Source organism: Larus michahellis, chromosome 2, assembly GCF_964199755.1.
Source record: "Larus michahellis chromosome 2, bLarMic1.1, whole genome shotgun sequence".
NCBI lineage: Eukaryota > Metazoa > Chordata > Aves > Charadriiformes > Laridae > Larus > Larus michahellis.
Window position 1 is genome coordinate 152,009,680 of NC_133897.1, and position 20,845 is coordinate 152,030,524.

The window sequence follows — 20,845 nt, forward strand, 5'->3', positions numbered from 1 at the left end:
TCATCAGAAGTGCACTTAAAAATTAAGCTAAGATACAGGTTAAATGAGCTATATCTTAGATAATATTAACAGTAAGGAACAAATCTGAATTTAAACATCCTGCTAAGAACACAATTTTATTACATACTATTTTGCTGCATATTGCATATAATTCAATGATTCAAAATATCCAAAAATTGTTGTGTAGTATAACAATAGTTTAATTGTTCTCTTTGGTAGTCACCTAATAGATGAACAAAACACAACCTTAAATGAAACAGCCTAAATATTAAGCACTTCTGTCCTTTCAAATTTAATTTAATCTTTGCGTAGCAGAGAGGGTGAGAAAGGGAGAGAGAGGGAAGAAAAAGAGAAAGAAAACTTGGAGATTTATAGAGCCCCAGAGAAAAAAGCAGGTGACACACAAAGTTGTAAGGCAATTCTAGGAGATAAATACTCATTGGCTGAACTCAAAAGTTCCTTCTATATTGTTGAGTCCATTTGTTGGCAATAAGATTCATCATACTTAATTGTAGACATCTACAGTACAAACATCTATATTTGATGTAGACTTCTTTGATGTAGACCAGTGAAAAAACATGTCTACAGTGTAATCTATTTCATCAAAAGGTAGATAACACACACTAGATCAACCACAGCTTAGAAGTACCTATTTCTCTTCATTGACTATGAAGTGAGTCTACGCATTTATATATGGATGTCTATACTGTGGACATCCAAAATGGAATTCACTCACATAAATATATTTAAGTAGTAGCGTCTGAGATGCTGTAAAGCAGCCATCAGATCCACACAAACCTGGCAGATACAGGATCTTCAGGACAACTGTGCTTTTTTGGGAATGCAGCTGAAGACCAGATGGGGTTATCCCAGATTATTAGATGTCAATGGTTGCCAGTAATCTCAATTCTACAGAGAGCAGATGAATTTTGCTTTGTAGAGTCATTGGTAAACACATCATGTAATTTCTTTCATGTAGTTCTTTAAAAGGGGTATTTGTTTTGTTCTGGTTTGGCTTTTTTTTTAACTCCAATACTAATGCTAGACGGCACTTCATTTTTCAGAGGCTAATCCTGCAATCGGTTATTTATAAAGGTCATTTAAAATTATTTTCTTTGGGGCCACAACAATTGAAAACAAATGTATAGTCCTTCCCTATTCTGAGAACAAATACTATTGGAAAGTCTTAAAGTGGAAGGATAGCATATTCAAATGACAGCATAAAGAGATTATTTTTTTAATTTTCATTTTATAGTCTTCTGTTTACATTTAAGTATGACCTGTATTGTGTTGGCTTGCATTCACAAGAGGAGCTTCTGAGATTGATTAATCAGAGGAATACAGTCTTGACATTTTATCAACCTATAAGCCCCAATATAGAGAAGTATTCTACAAAAAAAAAATAAGACCTTCTTGTAAATAAAGCCTTCTACAAAGAAACAAAAATAAATATTACACAATTTAATTCAACTATCAATATAGAATCCACAAAGTGAAAAAAAGACTCCAAATACTATCAAGCAAATACGTTGGCTTTTACTTAAGCCAGTGTGTTTATCCTGTTCCAAACAATACAAATTATTATATAACTTTGAGCTTGTGAAACAGAATATTGAGTTATGAGTTTTAGGGTTTTTTTTACCTCTAAACAATTATTTCATATTGGATTTTGCCATATTTTCTCACATCAAATATCTTAACCTTTGCAAATGCTATCTCTAAAAATTACTAGTGATTGTACGTACAACTAAGTTAATTTCACTCATTTTTTATTAAGCTACTAGAAAAGAAGATAATTTTTTTGATCTAGACACTGAAGGAAATGACTGCTTAGTAACTACCTTTAACATGGTGTGGGAATGACATCTGTACCTAGGAGGCAGCAAGAGAGGGAAAGGTTGGTCTTGGAAAATCTGGCGACTCCTCTAGTGCCAGAACATCTATTACTGATCTACAAAGAAATCCATTTCTGCAAACATTATCTTGCAAAAAACCCTGTATGAATGATCCAAACGTACTAGCAACAGCAAGAATTCCACCTCACCGAAACATATCTACAAGATACCTACTTTCATCAGTTTTCACTGTTAACTCTAGAAAAAAACACCTATAGACTGCTAATAATGTCATGCTCACCCTTTTCTCATCAATCAAAAGGAATTATCTGGTTGCCTTCTTCACTAACAGGAGTGAAACTAGGCAAGGAGAAGAAAATACACGCTGTTTGTATCTGTGTGTCCTCATATGCCCTCAGGATGGTTAATTGCTTTTGTGCTGAGGATGTCTGACTATTTCCAGTAAATGATGTGCATTTATATCTGATGGTATAAGCTAAGGAAATGCTGCTCTCTGATTAATACGCTTTCCCTCCATAATTTTCCATAGAATCACAGGTCTCTCCTCCAAAATAATTGTGTTATTATATATTTGATTATAGAAGAATAGTTTCAGTATGAAAATATATTGAATCCTGAAAAGCGGGTGCAAAGAGGACAGAGCCATGCTCTTTTCACTGATGGGACAGGACCAGAGGCAATGAGCACAAAATGAAACACAAGAGGCTCCATCTGGACATCAGGAAACAGTTTTTTACTGTGAGGGTGACCAAGCACTGGGACAGGTTGCCCAGAGGTTGTGGAGTTTCCCTCCTTGGAGATATTAAAAAGCCATCCGGACATGGTCTTGGGCAACCATCTCTAGGTGTCCCTGCTTGAGCAGGGGGGATGAACAAAAGGTCCCCTCCAACCTCAACCATTGAAAGTTGGTTTGAATTGAATCAGCTTGCAAATTGAATCAACTGAAAACTAGGCATCTGTTCAAAAATGATCACTTTCTACCTTCACAGCTAGTGCTTTTCTACAGATAAGCTATTTGGAGAGATATTAATCTTGCCTAATTTGGACATTCCTCTTAGGATAAATAATTAATCAGTACATCAGGATTTGTACTGCAAGTGAAACTAATATCTCTTCATTAACTGAAGAGAGAGTTTAAAATAAAAAGTCTACCAACTATGGCAATTAACCTTATGTTGACTAAAGTTAGATGACACTGATATACATAAAGTTTCTCGCTTCCATAAAATTCTCCCTGCATGTCTTCTTTACTGCAGTTATGCAAAAGACAGAGATGACTATATTGAGAATAACATGCTAATTATTTCCTATTACATCTAGCTGAACACAACTCCCTGCCTGGGAAGCATTTGATATAGTAGCATGAGGAATAAATGAAAGGAGTGGCAGGTTTTATAGAAAGGTGAGAGAAGATGTAATTGATTACAACTCATGGGCTATAGAAACACATGTCTATATGGTTAAAAAGAAATGTATATCCATATTAGACAGCTGGACATAGCTAACCTAAGATCTTGTTTGTTTTCTTAGGCTGCCAAGCCTCAGAATGGCAACCAGGCCAGCTGTAAACAAAAATGAGAAAACAGTTTTGAAATATCTCTAAACATCAATATTCAACAAAAAGTTGTATATCAGAGATCAAAATGCTAATAAATTGAAGTTTACAAAAGCCAACAAAGCAGGTTTGGTTTGTGTGGTTTTTTTTAAAAGGCATGTATAAATATTGAATTAAGCATAAAATCTTTACATTTATACACATTTACTTTATAAATGTAAGTACTCATCATAGAATCATAGAATAATAGAATGGTTTGGGTTGGAAAGGACTTCTAAAGATTGCCTAGTCCAACTCTCCCTGCCGTGAGCAGGTACATCTTTCACTAGATCAGGTTTTCAAAGCCCCATCCAACCTGGCCTTCAACACTTCCAGGGAAGGGGCATCCACAATTTCTCTGAGCAACCACCATCACCATAAAAAATTTCTTCATTGTATTCAATCTAAATCTACCCTCTTTCAGTTTAAAACTGTTCCCCTTTGTCTTGTCACTACATGCACTGGTAAAAGGTCTTTCTCCATCTTTCTTATAATCCCCCTTTGTATGATGAAAGGTCACAATAAGGTCTCCCTGGAGCTGTCTCTTCTCCTGGCCGACAACCCCAACTTTCTCAGCCTTACTTCATAGGAGAGGTGCTCCAGCCTTCTGATCGTTTTTGTGGCCCTCCTCTGGACCTGGTCCAACAGGTCCATTGACATCTGTGGGCTTCCTCACAAGAGCTTGTAAATGACTGATAACATTTTAGACTAGTTCCAAAATACAATATAAATGGATTGCCCAATTTTGAAGCTGTGATGCATAAAATCATAGGTTGACACCAGTTAACCCCTAAGGCATGTAAACTCCCAAGATAGGTCCAGTTTTGACCTGCATATTCATAAGATTTACCAAGGCTATGAAGCAATATATGAGAACATTTGGAATTCTTTTTCTCAGTAACGTCATTTTTACAGTGACAATGCACAGTACCTTCCCATTCATCTGATCAGACAACTGTTAATATTCCATAATAAATCATTGTTCTTAAATAGCAAGATGACTGCAATCATAGGAAGGGGCTGAGGACTTCTAATTAACTTTTTTTTAAGAGGCATGTATAAATATTGAATTAAGCATAAAATCTTTACATTTATACACATAAGTACTTTATAAATAAATATAAGTACTCATCATAGAATCATAGAATAATAGAATGGTTTGGGTTGGAAAGGACTTCTAAAGATTGCCTAGTTATTCCATTCAGTAGTTAGCCAAAAAAGGATATCCTTGCATGCAGCATAGAAGTCTGCCCTTTTTCATCCCACTGAAGGTAAGCAGTCCGTTTCAAAAGAAAACAGACATCACCAACTGATGTCAGCCTAACCTGATGAGCAACTACACACCCTGAAGGGGACAGAAACATGGGAGTAATAGTAGTGACTTAAGTCTCAGTGGATGGTTAACCTGGTAGCAGGGAGGGACTGCAGGGGTGGCTCCTGTGAGAATTGATCCGGAGTTGCCCCCGTGATGGAAAGAGCCAGTTCCAGGTGGCTCCAAGGTGGAACCACTACAGACCAAAGCTGAGCAAATCAGTGATGTTGGTAGCACCTCTGTGATAACATATTTAAGAAAGGTAAAAAGTGCTGCACAACAGCAGCTGAAGAAGAGTAAGAACATGTGAGAGAAACAGCTATGCAGACACCAAGGTCAGTAAAGAAGGAGTGGGAGGAGGTGCTCCAGTACTGGAGCAGTGATTCCCCTGCAGCCTGTGGAGAAGATCATGGTGATGCAGGTTGTCCCTCTGTAGCCCATGGAGGTCCACAGTGGAGCAAATACCCACCCTGCAGCTCATGCGCCCATGGAAGACCCCACATCAGACTAGGTGGAGGTGCCTTGAAGGAAACTGTGACCCCATGAAAAGCCCACACTGGAGCAGGTTCCTGGCAGGACCTGTGACCCTGTGAGCTCCCACGCTGGAGCAGTCCACTCCTGAAGGACTGCATCCCATGGGAAGGACCCATGCTGGAGCAGTTCACGAAGAACTGCACACTGTGGGAGGTACCCAATGCTGGAGCAGGGGAGAACACGATAAGGAAAGAGTGGCAGAGACAAAGCATTATGGACTGACTGCAACCCCCATTCTCTGTCCTCCCTGAACAGCTTTTGGGGAAGAATTAGGAAGTCGGGAGCAAAGTTGAGCCTGGGAAGAAGGGAGGGGTGGGGGAAGGTATTGTTTTAGATTTTTTTCTTATTTTCATTATCCTACTCTGATTTGATTTGCAATTAATTGAATTAACTTCCCCAAGTCAAGTCTGTTTTGCAAATGACAGTACCTAGTGAGTGATTTCCCCATCCTTATCTCGACCCATGAGATTTTTCATCGTATTTCCTCCCCCTGTCCTGTTGAGGAGGGGTAGTGATAGAGCAGCTGGGTGGGCACCTGACAGCCAGCCAAGGTTAACCCACCACAGAATGGAACCTTTAAAGGGGTCGCTTCATAGAAAGCAACAAACAAACAAACACACTACGAGCAGCTCCATTTCCCAGACAAACATCAGAAAAAGGTTTATATTGGGCAGACCTATTTCCTACAAAGATCACTCACAAGAGCAACCAAGTGAACTCAACTATGGAGGAAAGTGACAAGTCTCTGTGCCAAAAATTCATCAAACAAAAAAGACCGAAACATATCAATTACCCATAGTGCAAGCACTGGAAACTTCCTATCAATGTCTCTGGGTCATACGCATATGTCTTTCTAAAAGTTCTACCTTGAGTGTGCATATTCATTAAAAATACAAATAAGAAAATATGTTTGCATTCAGAGTGCATAGGAGACACAACTTAGACCAATTTTAGGAACTTACAGAAAGTCAAACAGAACTAAAACTCAGATTTGGCCTTTAATTCTATCTAAAGTTCTTATCAAAAGTGGAGGTAATATCTGAGATTCAGGTTATGGCTAGAATCTAAAATTGCTGATGACTGAAATAGAAGTAATTAATTCTGTTGCAGTTATTGCAATAGGCACAATCTCTCACCCATTCCTATGGGTAGATCATATTTTCAGTGTAAAACGGTGCCCCTATAGTCACAGAAATGTCAGGAAAATATTTAGTGAAATAAAATCTACAATAATTAAGAAAATGGACTCATCCTCTTTTCATAATGAAAATGGGAGTTATAGTAAAATTGCAGGATGGAAGGACAAATCATTTATCCCTCTGCAATTGCATTACTTTTTTTTTTTTTCTCCAAAGCTCTTTTATTATACTATTTTTCTCCAACACTTAACCCAAAGTACATGCACATACCTCCTGACTCCAGATTTTCTCATTCAACTATTGATTCTATTCCCTCATTGCTGGACCCGCTGACTTCCTATCTTAGAAATAGCTGAATTCCCTTCCATGCTCTTACTCTGCTGAGACAATCTCCCCTCCCTGCACATATATTTCTAAGACTTTTTTTTTTAAACTGCAGCGTATACATCACTCAGATTTTTTTTTAACTGGATCAAAATGTTCATGAACAATATGGAAGGATAACGTAGCTAACATTACAAAGAAACTAAATTTGTTCTGAACAGAATTGAAATATTTTTACACTTTCTAGTTTCATAGAGAAAAAAAGTACATTATCTCCTATTGACAAAGCAACAGCTTTTTTAATCTGCATGGATGAAAAACAGGATTATGTTTAAAATACATAATTAAGAGTGAGTTTAAGTATGCTCATATTTTGTAATCATTTCACTGACTCTTACACCCGCAATACCTCTTCACACTAGGCTTAGGAAAAGTCAAGTTTGAGACATTTGCTTGTAGGAAGAGCTGCAGTGTAGTTTGTTCCAACAGGACTGACCAAAACAGACTTCATGAAATGAGTGTTTGAGTTCATGCTAAAACACCCAGCCTGCTTCAGTTTTATACTGTTAACGTGAAAAAATATGTATGGCAACTGAGTTTAGGCTTGACAGTAAGCTTAGGAAATGTTCCACTGACAGTTTTGACATGGTTAACAAAATAACACAGCTGTAGTAAATTAAATGTAAACACTCAGCTTTTTGCTAAATTTGTTTTGCTTATTTTTGGCTTGGCCTAAAAAGCACAAGAACTCAGAAATGAAAAGATGAAATTCTTGCAGGAGGAAAACACCAACATCATTACATAAGGAAGGAGGAAGAGAAGAATGGAAGAATATTAAAAGAAAATTAAGAATATCATAATATAGAGTGACTAAATGAGAACCATATTTAATATCAATTCAGTAACAGTTGCAAGTTATTCCCTCAGTAAACTTTTTCAGACTTGCAGAAAATATCATGTTAGGATTTCCTCAGATATTTTGAACCATTTCAGCAGTTTCTCAGAAAGTAAAGGACTACAGCAATTGGAACCAGATGTCATAAATTTTCAGTAGACTCTACCATTACAACCAAATTCAGAATATAGATTTCCTAACAGATATTTGACAATCACAAAAAAATCCTAGCAAAAAAAAAAATTAAAAAAAGCCCCAAACCAAAAACAAAAAACAAAACCCAACTGTCTCCCAACTCTCAGACATAAATTGTTATTGATTTCGAAATTATCTCAAAATGCAATAGACAAAAATAAGACTGTGAACACTGGCAAACTTTTTGAAACTTATATTCTACAGAATACATTTGTGCAGGTAGTAAAAATACTTTCATGCTTGAAATAAATGGAATGCAAAATTTACAGTATGATGGCGACAAACAAAAAATAACATATGATCATGTAAATTTTCTTTTTCTAAACTTCCTGCCATGTAAAATTAACACAACCAGGACCTAGTTTTCTGATCCATCTAAATTTAACAATGAGCTTATATATTTAATTTTGCTTTACAATTTTGGAAAACAGATTGATCTTTTTTTTAAAGGAACTCTTTTGCTTATTTTTCTCCTTCTTAATGCATGGTGGTGAATGATATGTGGTGTAATATGGCTGAGATCTGTCAGAAAGACTGTCATTCTAGCATTGACGTTTTCCACAGTGTTTCTGTCACTGTGGATTAGAAAAAAAATCAGCAAGTATAATTCATAAGACTTGAACTCCGGTTAACTTTAGCCTGTTGTAAATTTAAACTGACCATTTTGTAGCCCATCCTTTTGAAGCGTAAAATCAAGACTCAAAATTGCAATTTTCCTGTCCCACGTTATTTAAGCAAACAAAATAAATTAGGTTTTAATGTAGGCCAGCAAATAGCATATTTGCCATTACTAGTAAAGAAACCACAGGATTTGTACTGACCTAACAATAAGCATCTCAGCATTATTTCACATTCTTTCGGCTTAAACTGTTTTTAGCATGCTTATGCTATGATAACCACTATCTAGCAATTACTGCCTAACAGCTCTTGTTTAGTTCTGTGAATACTATATATGGAAAAAAAACAACCCTAACAAACCAGGGCATTCACTGTCTAAAAAGCAACAGCCCTTTATGTTAAGTAAAGCCGAGGAAATCATGCAACTTTCAAAATTTATGTTGTAACAAATGAAAAGGCAGTATGTAAAAATACAAAAGAATAATTGTGCCTTGGTACAGTGCTGGAAACAATCTTCTTACTTCATAAGTAATGAGGCCAATTTATTTTGTTAAGCTAAAGCAAAAGGATACAGCAAACTAATTTATTGTATACAATACAGAAAATTTGTATTTTTTAGGTATTAGCTAAGAATGAAAGAATTAAATTCACCATTCTTACACTGGCAAAATATCTAGAGCATTCAAAGCACCATAATTTAAGAACACCTACAATGAAGAATTACCATATGATTTCACTCCACCTATCAAACAGGTAATTTGTAGATTTATAATCTACAAATCTACATATGTCTTTCATTTTGTTTGTTGTTTTCTTCTATGATATGCATATTAATAGCAGATAACAGCTTTCTTTCCCTCACTGTCTGGCATTTTATCATGTGTACCATTCATTCTGTGTTTTAAAATTAACAACCAAGATTTTCTGAAAAAGGTCAAGGAACAGCTGCAGAATTTGTGTCACTACATACAGCAGTAGATATTTGAGTTATGAAAGCAATAAAGCATACAAAATGAGGTTTTGTCATTCAGACAACGCAATAAAGAAAACCTTGCAATGCTTATAACAATATGAAAATGCTTTCATGATGGTAATTGTTTAAGTTCAAGAAACAACATTTAATGCTTTAGAACACCAAACAGTGATGATTGCCACCTTTAGCAAAAAATGCTAAATCAGTCCACCCAGGGTTTACTCTGGTAAAATGAGACATTGTAGGTATTTAGTGAAGAGAAGTTCAAAGACACCTTTTAAAAAAACCAAGTAGATAAAGTTATCATGGTTTTTGTTGAAGCATCTTTCACAGAAAATGCTTCTCTCTATTTTAGATCTAGTTGATATTAACTAAATCTCTTTAGTTAATCTCTTTAGTTAATCTCTTTTAGTGTGAAAAAACCTTTTTTTTCTGTTGCTTAAATATATATATAAATCATTAGCTTCCTCTACCTATGGTTTTCCTACACAAGTCTCTAAATAAAATAAGTCTTCTGCTCTGGGATTCTTTTTTCCACCTCAGACAGAGGTTGCAAACTGCTATTTCCCTTTAAGAAGGGCTTTTAATCTATGGATAAACCAACTCTAGGTTGCTAGTCCCATGAAGAATATGTCATAATAGGACCTGAGAAAAAGACTGGTCTAGAGAAAGACGCAACTAACTGCAAAACTCAACCTGCAACCTGCTTTCTGTGCATACAGTTCATCTCTGAGACAGAATAAACTAAATGTGATACCACAGTTATAAACAATATTCCCAGATGTTTATTGCTAAGAAATATTTCTCAAGCATCTGATCTGATACAGAAACAATGAAAGGAAAACAAGTTTTACATTTTTAGGAGAAAAGCAGTAGAAAAAATGCACTGCTGCTGGGGATGGGAAGGTAATTAAGCCATGAAAATAAAAATATTTTTAGTATATTCAAAATGTAAACATAAAATTACAAGATGCCATTACTTAATGTCAATTACCAGCAATTCATAATATTCTCCAAAACCTAACATATGAGTTTGTACAATACCCCACAAGATACTCAAGTATAATTTCCCTTACTAGAAGTGAGAGTTGTAATGGAAGTGGAGTTCAAATTGAGAAATCCTTATTCTCATTTTGTGCATTTATTCACAAGAGTGTTTCCTATGGAACCAAAGGGTTAATAATACGAGAATCACAGTTCAGGCCAAAGCAAAGACCTTTAACTTCCGTTGCACCTTTTCAGTACCACAGAGAGGCATGATCTTCTTGAATATTCTTTCAGGCAGATCCCTGGAACTATATTTTTGTTATTTTTGATCAACAAAACTTTAGTTGATTCCAGAGCAGCCATGGATAAAAACCAGGGCAAAAATCACTTGTTTGATGTATATAAATAAATGGGTAGAAACCATGTTAAGACAATCTAGAAGTGGGAAAACTGACAATGAATTTCTTCCATCATATACTGTCAGAGAAGCCTCACATGTGCAGGTACTAATCCTCACAGGGAATTGCAACCACTCCAATATCTCCTAGGAGACCAACAAAGCAGGGCACAAGCCATCAAGGAGGTCTAGGGAGTGTATTGATGGCAACTTCCTAACACAGGTGATTGAGAACTGACAAGGGGACATGCTCTGCTGGACCTCATGCTTACAAACAAGGAAGAGCTGGTTGGGAATGTGAAGGCTGGGGCAGCCTGGCCTGCAGTGACCATGGGTTAGTGGAGTTCAGGATTCTGAAAGGAGGGAGGCAAGGCAAAAGGCAGGAACACAACACTGGCAGAACAGACTTTGTTTAGGGTTCTGTTTTGAAGAATCCCATGCAGATAGTTCTGGAGAGAAGAACAATCCAGAGACCTGGTTGATTTTCAAGGATCACTACCTCCAAGCTCAGTAATGGTTTATCCGATGAACAGAAAAACATGCGAAAACAAGCAAAATACTGGTCAGCCTGCACAAATGGACTAAGAGCTTCTGAATAAAGCCAAAACATAAAGTGTAAGAGAGACGGAATCAGGGTCAGGACACCCAGAGTATAGAGACACCTAGGAAAGCCAAAGCCCATTCAGGGTTAAGTCTGGCAAAGGACATGAATGGAACAAGAAGCATTTCTACAGGTATGTCAGAAGCAAAAGGTAAATGACAGAAAACAGGGGCTGTTTCCTGAACGGGGCAGGCTGCATGGTGAAAAAGGACACTGAAAAGACCAGTTTACTGAATGCCTTCTTCATGTCTATCTTCACTGATAAGACTAGCTTTCAAGAATCCCAAGCCCATAAGATCAGAGGGAAAGTCTGGAGCATAGAAGACTTATTCTTGCTGGAGAAAAATCATGTTAGAGAACATTTAAACAAATTGGATATACACAAGTCCATGGGGCCTGAAGGTTTGTACACATGGGTACTGAGGGAGCTGGACAATATCATTGTGAGGCCACCCTCAATCATTTTTGAGAGGTCATGGTGATCACAAGTGGTTCCTGAGGACTGGAAGAATGAAAACTTCATTCCTGTCTTCAAGAAGGGCAAGAGAGAGTATCTGGGGAACTCCAGGCCAGTTGGCCTCACCTTGATCTGTGGGAAGGTGATGGAGCAAATCCTCCTGGACACCTTTTCCAAATATATTAAGGACAGTAGGACACCTGAAAGTAGCAAGCATGGATTTAGGAAGGGGAAATCATGTCTAATCAACCTGATAGCCTTCTACAATGAGATAAATGGCTTGGTGGATGAGTGGAGAGCACTGGATGCTGATCTTGAACTCCAGTAAGGTGTCATAGTTTGGCCTCTTTGGCAACAAAGAACGACGTGCCGTTCTCTCAAACTCCCCAGGGGGAGAATCATAAGAAAAAGGCAAAACTTGTGGGTTGAGACAAAGGCAGTTTAACAGAACAGCAAAGGGAACAAGAAAACAACAACAATAAAAGAGATACAGGAATGCACAAACACGATGATGGAACCACCACTCACCGACTGGACCCAGGATGCCCCAGCCTGCTCTCAAATGGCGACTTCTTGCCTCCTCCCCCAACAGCTCCCATCTACAGACTGGGCATGGCTCACATGGGATGGAATATCTGTATCCCTGCCGGAGCCTGGGGAGAATTAACCCTATCCCCACCAGAACCAGGACATAAGGTTTTCAGCACTGTCTTCCATACGTTCTTATAGACAGGGTAGATGAATGTACAGTGAGGTAAGAAACCTAGCTAAAGGCCAGTCATTCTTGATGTACCCCAAGGATCAATACTGTGTCAAATCCTGTTCCACATTCTCATTAATGATCTTGATGATGGTACTGAGTGCATTCTCAGCAAATTCTATGCTACAGAACCATGAGGAGCGGCTGACACACCAGAGGGTTGTGCTGCCATTCAGAGGGACCTTGACATGCTGGAGAAATGGCCTGACAGGAAGCTCACAAAGTTCTACAAGGGGAAATGGAAGTTTCTGCTTCTGGAGAGTAACAACCCCATGCACCAGTGCACACTCAGGGCCAACTGTTTTGAATGGAGTTTTGCAGAAAAGGCAGTGGGGTTCCTCATGGACAGCAAGCTGAACGTCAGCCAGCAACACATTGCTTAGGTTAAGCTAACTCATCATTTGCTCTTTGATTTTCCACAACCACAGCAAAATAAATGTCAGTATTACTTCAATATTTAGGTGTTTGTGGGGTTTTTTAAATGTTTGGGTTAAACATTCTTACAAAGTTAACTTTTTATATATTGATTGTAAATTCCCTATATGGAAGTTGTTTAATTGTCTTCAAATATTTCAAATTTAAGAAGAACATAAGAGTACACCTTTCAATAAGCAACAGCTGAAAAAGTTCAGAAGATTTTTTTTTTTAACAAATACAAGAATTTTTATCTGTGTGTGATACCATACAGGCAATCATAGATATTTCATTGTTACAAAGTTATGTACAAATTGCCCCTATTTCTTTTTTGACTGGATCACTATTCAGAGCTTTGGCACATTTCTTTCTAACAATAATCTTAATTATTTTCTCCTGAATAGATCAACTCCATAGAACAGGATCCTGATAAAAATACGCGTGCAAAAATACATGCACAAAACCAATAAAAAGATGTGGATCCCACTGATATCAGATGTGTTGGTGGACCCTCATCAATGAGTCTTATTATTGACTCCCATCCGATGATCTTCCTTTCAAAACCAATTTTTATTTAATTTTTCCACTTTCCAATAGTAAACTCACTGTCTTCTCTGGCCATGTTTGAGGTATTTTGTCATGGTTCTACTCCACTGAAATATACTCCAGTGAAAAATACTTTTGGTTGAAACAAAGTTCTGAGGTTTTTAAGATAACACTGCATCACCATGTTGTGAATTGAGGGGAGGGAGGAGAAAGGTAGCATTAAGACACAAATACCTTCGCCTAGTGTAATCCTTAACACCCTCTTCAAGTCATTAATAACCCTGCAGTCATCTGTGATTTGCCAGTAGGTACACATTGATTTGTGAGCTTAAAGTTTTGGTTCTACCATTGGTAGAAATGTATAAAATCTTATTTGGCTTTTTTGTTATGCAGACATGCCCTTGCTGCATTTAGGAAAGGAATAAATTTTACACAAAATATGGCCCAAATTCATTCTACACAAAATCTCAGTGGTGGTTTTCAAGCCAGTTAGAGCACTTATTCAAAGTGCAAGAGCTGTGTTTAATTTCCTCAAACAATACAATAATAAATTTTATCCACCACCACATTTGACAGAACTTTCTCTCAGAAATTCTAGATGTGCACAGATTTCATCTTGCCCACTAACAGTTTTTGATTACAGATATAAAAATAGGAAGCTTCTTTGGGCCAGAGAAATGGATCTTAACTATTACTTTTGAACTTTGTGAATATCTGTGGGACAGAGACTGCATCATCTTTCAAGGATTCTTGACTCAATTTTGTTAATCTATAAATTGGCTAAACTGGATTAGCAGTCCTCGGAACAAGGATAAAACAAACAAACGACCCTCCCAAACACATCTACCGTCTTCATTACGGGTATTCTAATCATAGAATCATCTAGGTTGGAAGGGACGTTTCAGATCATCTAGTCCAACCATCAACCTAACTCTGATAAAAACCATCACTAAACCATATCTCTAAGCACTATGTCTACCCATCTTTTAAATACCTCCAGGGATGTGACTCAACCACTCCCTTAGGCATCCTGTTCCAATGCTTGATAACCCTTTCAGTGTAAAATTTTTCCCTAATACCCATCCTAAACCTCCCCTGGCACAACTCCTTTTGTCCTATACCCTGTTACTTGGGAGAAAAGACCGATCCCCACCTCTCTACCACCTCCTTTCAGGTCGTTGTAGAGAGCAATAAGGTCTCCCCTCAGCCTCCTTTTCTCCAGCCTAAACAACCCCAGCTCCCTCAGCTGCTCCTTATAAGACCTATTCTCCAGACCCCTCACCAGCTTTGTTGCCCTTCTCTGGACCTGCTCCAGCACCTCCATCACTTTAATCACTTGATTAAATATCCTTTTTCCTTCTTCCACACAGTGTGTTGTAAGATTAGAGAAAGAAATGTAGCTAAACGGTTTCCGAAATATAATCAGGTTTTCACTCAGTCCTCTGGCTTCCTGGTTAATAAACTCAGGTGTAAAGGGTGTAAAGGTGTAAAGGCGTAAAAGGTGTAAAGAGGCCTTCTAGGCCTCTCTAATCTGTTACTGGAGTGTGATGCAGATGGCAAGATAAGACAGAAATTAGGAGGTAGAATACACCCTTATAGCAGAAAACACAGATGTTGATAGTCTTTTATAAAACACTCCTGAGCTGTACAGCTAATTTTTGTTTTATTACATCTAAACAAGTCCATTACACTCATTTCAGATAAAACGATACACCTGGAAATAGAATATAGCCATTGCTGGCAGGTGCCTAGCTCTTGAATTTAAAGACAACTGATGTCATAAGTTAACTTTATTGCTCTACTTTGACTCATCTGGCATTATCAGAATTCCTAGTACTTTTGGTTTAAAGTGTGGGTACAAAGTGTATGGGATTTTAATACAGTGGTTCAGAAAATGAAACAAATTACACATCTTTAGAACAGTCCTTCATGAAGTGAAAGTGAATTAATGAACTTGAGTGACTTCTCACGCAGTCCAAGGCCAAATGTGATATGAACAGTTTTATACACAAAACAGCTCTAATGTTTATAACATAATATTAGTGGACCCGTGACATTGCTTCATACCATCGGGTAGTTGCTTCTGGGAATTCATTAAGAGAATCACAAGAAAATATGATGGCATCTACTTGGCATACAAAAAGCAAAAAACTCCTAGGGGAAACAACAGGTTTTAACATCTGTCCGTACCCATCTAATATCAGCCATTGCTTAGAAAAGTCTGCAATGCACCAAGTCCAGCAGCTGTGCTGTAGAGATAAACCATATTGGTGAAAATGTCACAGTCTACAAACATTTTTGCATTTTATTCTGTTTTGTTTAAAAAATAAAAAATAAAAAGCAAAGCCCAAATTTTAAACTTACCTTATTAGTATTGATAGCTGTGATGACCCACACACATTGAGCATTGCTGTCATACTGGAACGGAAAATTGGGTGATGTGAAAGTGCCACCAGGTCCCTGAAGATTAGATCCACAAGTCTTGACTGCAAAAAGAAAGTTCGCTTTTTAATTCACATATAAAATACATGTAACAGATTCATAAGTGAAGCTCTAACTTAGAGTAATCAAGATGTGAAGGATTAAAACGACACTGACCAAAAATAGAACTACCTCATACAAGATAATAGAATATTCATGTTTAGTTATTTTGACGAAGTAAAATAAACTTTCTCTTGTGTACAAGCTTATAATCTTTAAAAAAAAAAAATAAATTTATTTGGAGTAAAAAGAACAACAGTAGGAGAAACCACTCTATTTTTAATAGAATACTTCAACAAGTAACTTGTCATTAACTTCACTAATGTCTTGAAAGACAAGAGTTTATATAGTAGAACACACTGTGCATTTGTTTTGTGCATATGTATTGGTGTATGGCATGTCAGCATTTTTTCAGCTGTAACCCCTGTCCAACCCATTGAATCAATGGCTGAAGCACTGTAAACTTTAAAGGCAACTTGCAAAAGTTAGAATTATACAAAACAGTGTTATCTATTTTTAAACACAAGGGCATTTATTTACAAATCAAAGTCCACATGGACATTTACAGTAGCATATCTTAAATAGAAACAAACTGATATCCTTATTTACTGTAGGTTGCCTCTCATATCACAAATAACACAAAGGACATAAACTGTGTCCTTTCTGCTTGAGAATTAAAGTTTTAAGGCACTAAATTCATAGTCTGCTGAAGTCAGTAAAAGTTTTTTTGTTCGTTCCTTGATATTCAGATCTTTGCTGAATGCACTATTGGTTAACTTCTCCCGTATGAAGCTGTAGAACTGACAGGGAACTTCAGCTAAACATGACCTTATCCTATTTCTCCACTGATTATTATGACACCATAAATAAACCACAGAAGCTAAAGAATTATTGCTTTCTCCATATTCTGACAGATCATCTTGCTTAACTGAATAAAAAAATTCACACTAAGATACGTGAAATTGCCATCCAGTTGTATTGCACTTTCACAAAGCATTGTCTATTTGATCACTACTGAACACAGGCAGATTCAGCTGCTGCTGGATGAAAATTCATTCCTTCCTCCCCATTAGCCTCTAGAAAGAATGTCATTATTTCCACCCAGCCTGCACCACTTTTACCCCTCAGAGAAGCAATACGCTGGTGAGGATTCTGTTCAGAGCCACACCAGAAGCCTGAAACAAGGACAGAGGATTGAGATAACAGAAAGACTCCTCCTTTATTATCAGTAGCTGAAGCCATTGAGGTCAGGAATGAGACTAGTTCTCAACATGGCTTTTCATCTGTGTTTTTAATAAGAAACTGTATGACTCTTGCATACAGTTATCTTGCATATCTGTGTGTGGGAGCAAAGTCAGGAAGGGGAAACCAGTGAGTGTTCTAGACACAATCTGCTGCTCCATATGAACATGTGAGTGCCTCCTTTGAGGCACAATTGGGACGTAAAGCCTATCTTCTTTGAGTGTATGCTGTGGTGGAGTTATGAATTGTATTTGCTTCCTTTTCACTGGGTAGCCGCCTAGCGGAGGTCTCAAATGAAAGCCATGTCATTTTGTAGCGGAATGGTCCCGATGAATGTCCTAACAGACATTTACTTTCGGTACCATAGTCTGAAATCCAGAAGAAAAAAAAAAATTATGCAAATTAAACCGATCACTTGGTTTGTAAAGGCTGGTTAAGAAGAAAAAAAAGTGTGTTTAAAATATGAATGTTCTTTCTTTTAAAAATACAAATATAAGAAGCTATAGAGATGAGCTATTAGCTATCCTTATTTCCAGTTTAGGAAGGCTTCTGATTCAGCAACACGAAATACTGAAACGTTATGAATTTCTTTGGAGTTAAATGGAGAAAAATCTACACCTTTAGGGTTTAATGGCTATATATGATTGATCTCACTGCATTTGTCAAGTGACTGATGAACAAAACACATCTGTCATTTTTGGTGAATATCGGAGTACTTTCTGTTCAGCAACAACTGTAGCAAAAGCAATGTTCTACTACAATATAACAATGTAATATTCTAATATGCTAATATTTTATGTTCAAGTCCATAATCCACAGTCTGCCAATAAAAAACTATCAAAAAAATTCTTATATAATTTCTTTACCCAGTAATTTATCTGCCTCTGAACCTCAGTACTGTATTTTCTCCTTCAATATCCCCATTTTTGCTTTTATCCCATTACCTGTTGTCTTTATCTCAATAAGTATCACAGGCTTCCTGCCTCTACCTCTGATTTTGTGTGAATCATATGAAGATTTGTTCTCACTCGCTGCAACCTTTAAAGTGCTGCAGGGTACAGGAAGTGTGGTATATACTTGTAAACCTAAGATGACTTTTTTTTAGTTTTTATTGATTATTAGAAAAATCTCTCAGAGACATAGCTAGTAGTTGACAAAACCTTTTTGCTTTATTGATCGAAAATTATAAATATTTCCTACATCTTTTGTTTTAAGACATTCTTTGACAACCCTTCTGAATTCAAGTAGTTGCTCACAAGACAGTTCAGCTAATTGTGCACTGCCTGTCATGGCTCTGTGCCAATTCTTACAACACTGCAAAAAGTAAAGTAGATGAAAAAAACAGACTGCTTCTACTGAATTTTGGAAATACTGACTCAGACAATTGATTTACGCAGCTCTTCACATGAGTAAGTCTACTTAATATGAGAAGATGACATAGGCAAAATTATATAAAAAAATATAATCGTAAGTTAACATCACATAAAACCTTTTCCTGGACTTCTTGAATCTGTCCCTACTTATTTTAAGGATTTGAGAACCCTGATGTATAATCTTGATGATGGTTAGTTGTCACCTGCATGGGTGAATGGCTACCTGGTTCCAAAATACAACGAAGAGCAGGAGTTTCACAGGCATTCAGATCATTCAGATTCATTCACCATGAATAGATCATTCAGACATAAGAAGCCTTTCTGAATATAGACATATTTGATGCCTAAATCTGTAAAAATTCATTGGTTACTACTTCAAGTAAAAATTGTAGCCATACAAACTAATCTCATACCATTAGCTGAAATCTGACCTGCTGTGTTTTGAAGAAATTGAAATATTAAAAGTGTGTATACCAGGAAAGGAATCATTATTATCATTAAAAAACCAATTAGTTCCTTCCCAGCTTACTCTTGTGTCTTTGGAAGCTTCTGTCCTGGCTTTGTTTCATTATTATTCAGCAAGAATTTACTTTCTTTTTTTTGAACTGATCTAAAGGCACGGATTAGATTACTGTTCCTAAACAGATAATTCCTGTGTTTACAGATTAGTTCTGATTGTGCTTCTGAAAATTTTATATGGTATTTGGAAATATGTAAGCATAGAGCCACAGGCATCTATCATCTCCAGAAACAAACATTAAAGTTATACTAACAACGTATGGTCACAGATGCATATTGAATCCACTCAATTGCTTTACTTACTCAATGACATAGTAACTTTTCAGTAAAATGCAAACATGGGATGGATAAAATTTAACCCTTAACATTTTTAATAAAATAGGGATTTTACTACACCCCTCTAGAAGCAAATTACAGCACACTGATATGTATGATCTACCATTTAGAGCTAAGGTTTTTATATTTCTAATTCACTACCTTTATTTGAAGAGAAAATTTAAATTTTCTTACAGTACCAGATCTGATTTCAGACACATTGTAAACACAGAAACAAATCATCAATTCAGTTTACATGTAAAAGACAAAAAAACCTCATAAGACATCGCTGTTCTTTAAGCATGGAATCAGCTCTTTGTGGGAGACAGAAATCAGTAAATTGCTGGAATGCTTTTGCCATTCCAATACTAAATTCTGCTCTCAAAAAATTCTTATGAGTTTTGCTATTAACTTCAGAGATTCACTTGAATTTTATATTTGAGATTATCATGAAGAAAGAAAAAAACATGATCCGTGTGGCAAATAATTTAGCTAGGCAAAGATGATACATACAGAGATGCAATTATGAAGCTTGCACAAAAATGTGTACGACAGCAACTCTCTAGTCGTGAGTATCTGAAAACTATTATGATCAAATGTGAGAAATATTCTTTGTAGAGTATGATTCCTTTTCTGACCTATATAGTGTTATGATTTGAATAGATGAAATTTAACCTCTCTATATATATTTAATTTATTTAAAACAAATAGAGAACTGTGGTAGTCAATGGAGCTTTACATATCCATAGGAGACAAAAATCTGATGTATCAGTTTAAAAACAAGTATAATGTTTTTAAATTCAAAAGTCTCTGGTGTCAGTAAAGATTTTTTCCTTTGTAAAATATATATCCTGGCCTTGCACACTTAAAATCACAGAATCACAGAATCACAGAAACTTCAGAGTTGGAAGGGACCTCTAGAGATCATCTAGTCCAACTCTCCTGCTAAAGCAGGATTGCCTAGAGCACATCACTCACAACCTCCCTGGGCAGCCTGTTCCAGTGCTCTGTCACCCTCACCGTAAAGAAGTTTTTCCGTGTATTTGAATGGAACTTCCTATGTTCCGGCTTGTGGCCATTGCCCCTCGTCCTGTCACTGGGAACCAATGAAAAGAGTCTGGCACCATCCTCCTTCAACCCACCCTTTAGATACTTGTATGCCATAATAAGGTCTCCCCTCAGCCTTCTCTTCTCCAGGCTAAAGAGTCCCAGCTCTTTCAGCCTTTCCTCATAAGGGAGATGCTCCAGTCCCTCAGTCATCTTTGTTGCCCTTCGCTGGACTCGCTCCAGCAGCTCCCTGTCCTTCTTGGACT

The 20,845-nt window shown here is 36.9% G+C and overlaps 1 protein-coding gene across 3 annotated transcripts in view; it reads right to left on the reverse strand.

The window, feature by feature from the left end:
- Positions 1 to 20,845, reverse strand: part of CSMD3 (CUB and Sushi multiple domains 3) — a 684,352-nt gene that overhangs the window by 364,060 nt on the left and 299,447 nt on the right. For all 3 annotated transcript variants that reach the window (XM_074577705.1, XM_074577704.1, XM_074577703.1), the window contains one exon: positions 15,967 to 16,088. In XM_074577705.1, the coding sequence (XP_074433806.1) occupies positions 15,967 to 16,088 (122 nt within the window). The remainder of the gene's footprint in view (positions 1 to 15,966; positions 16,089 to 20,845) is intronic.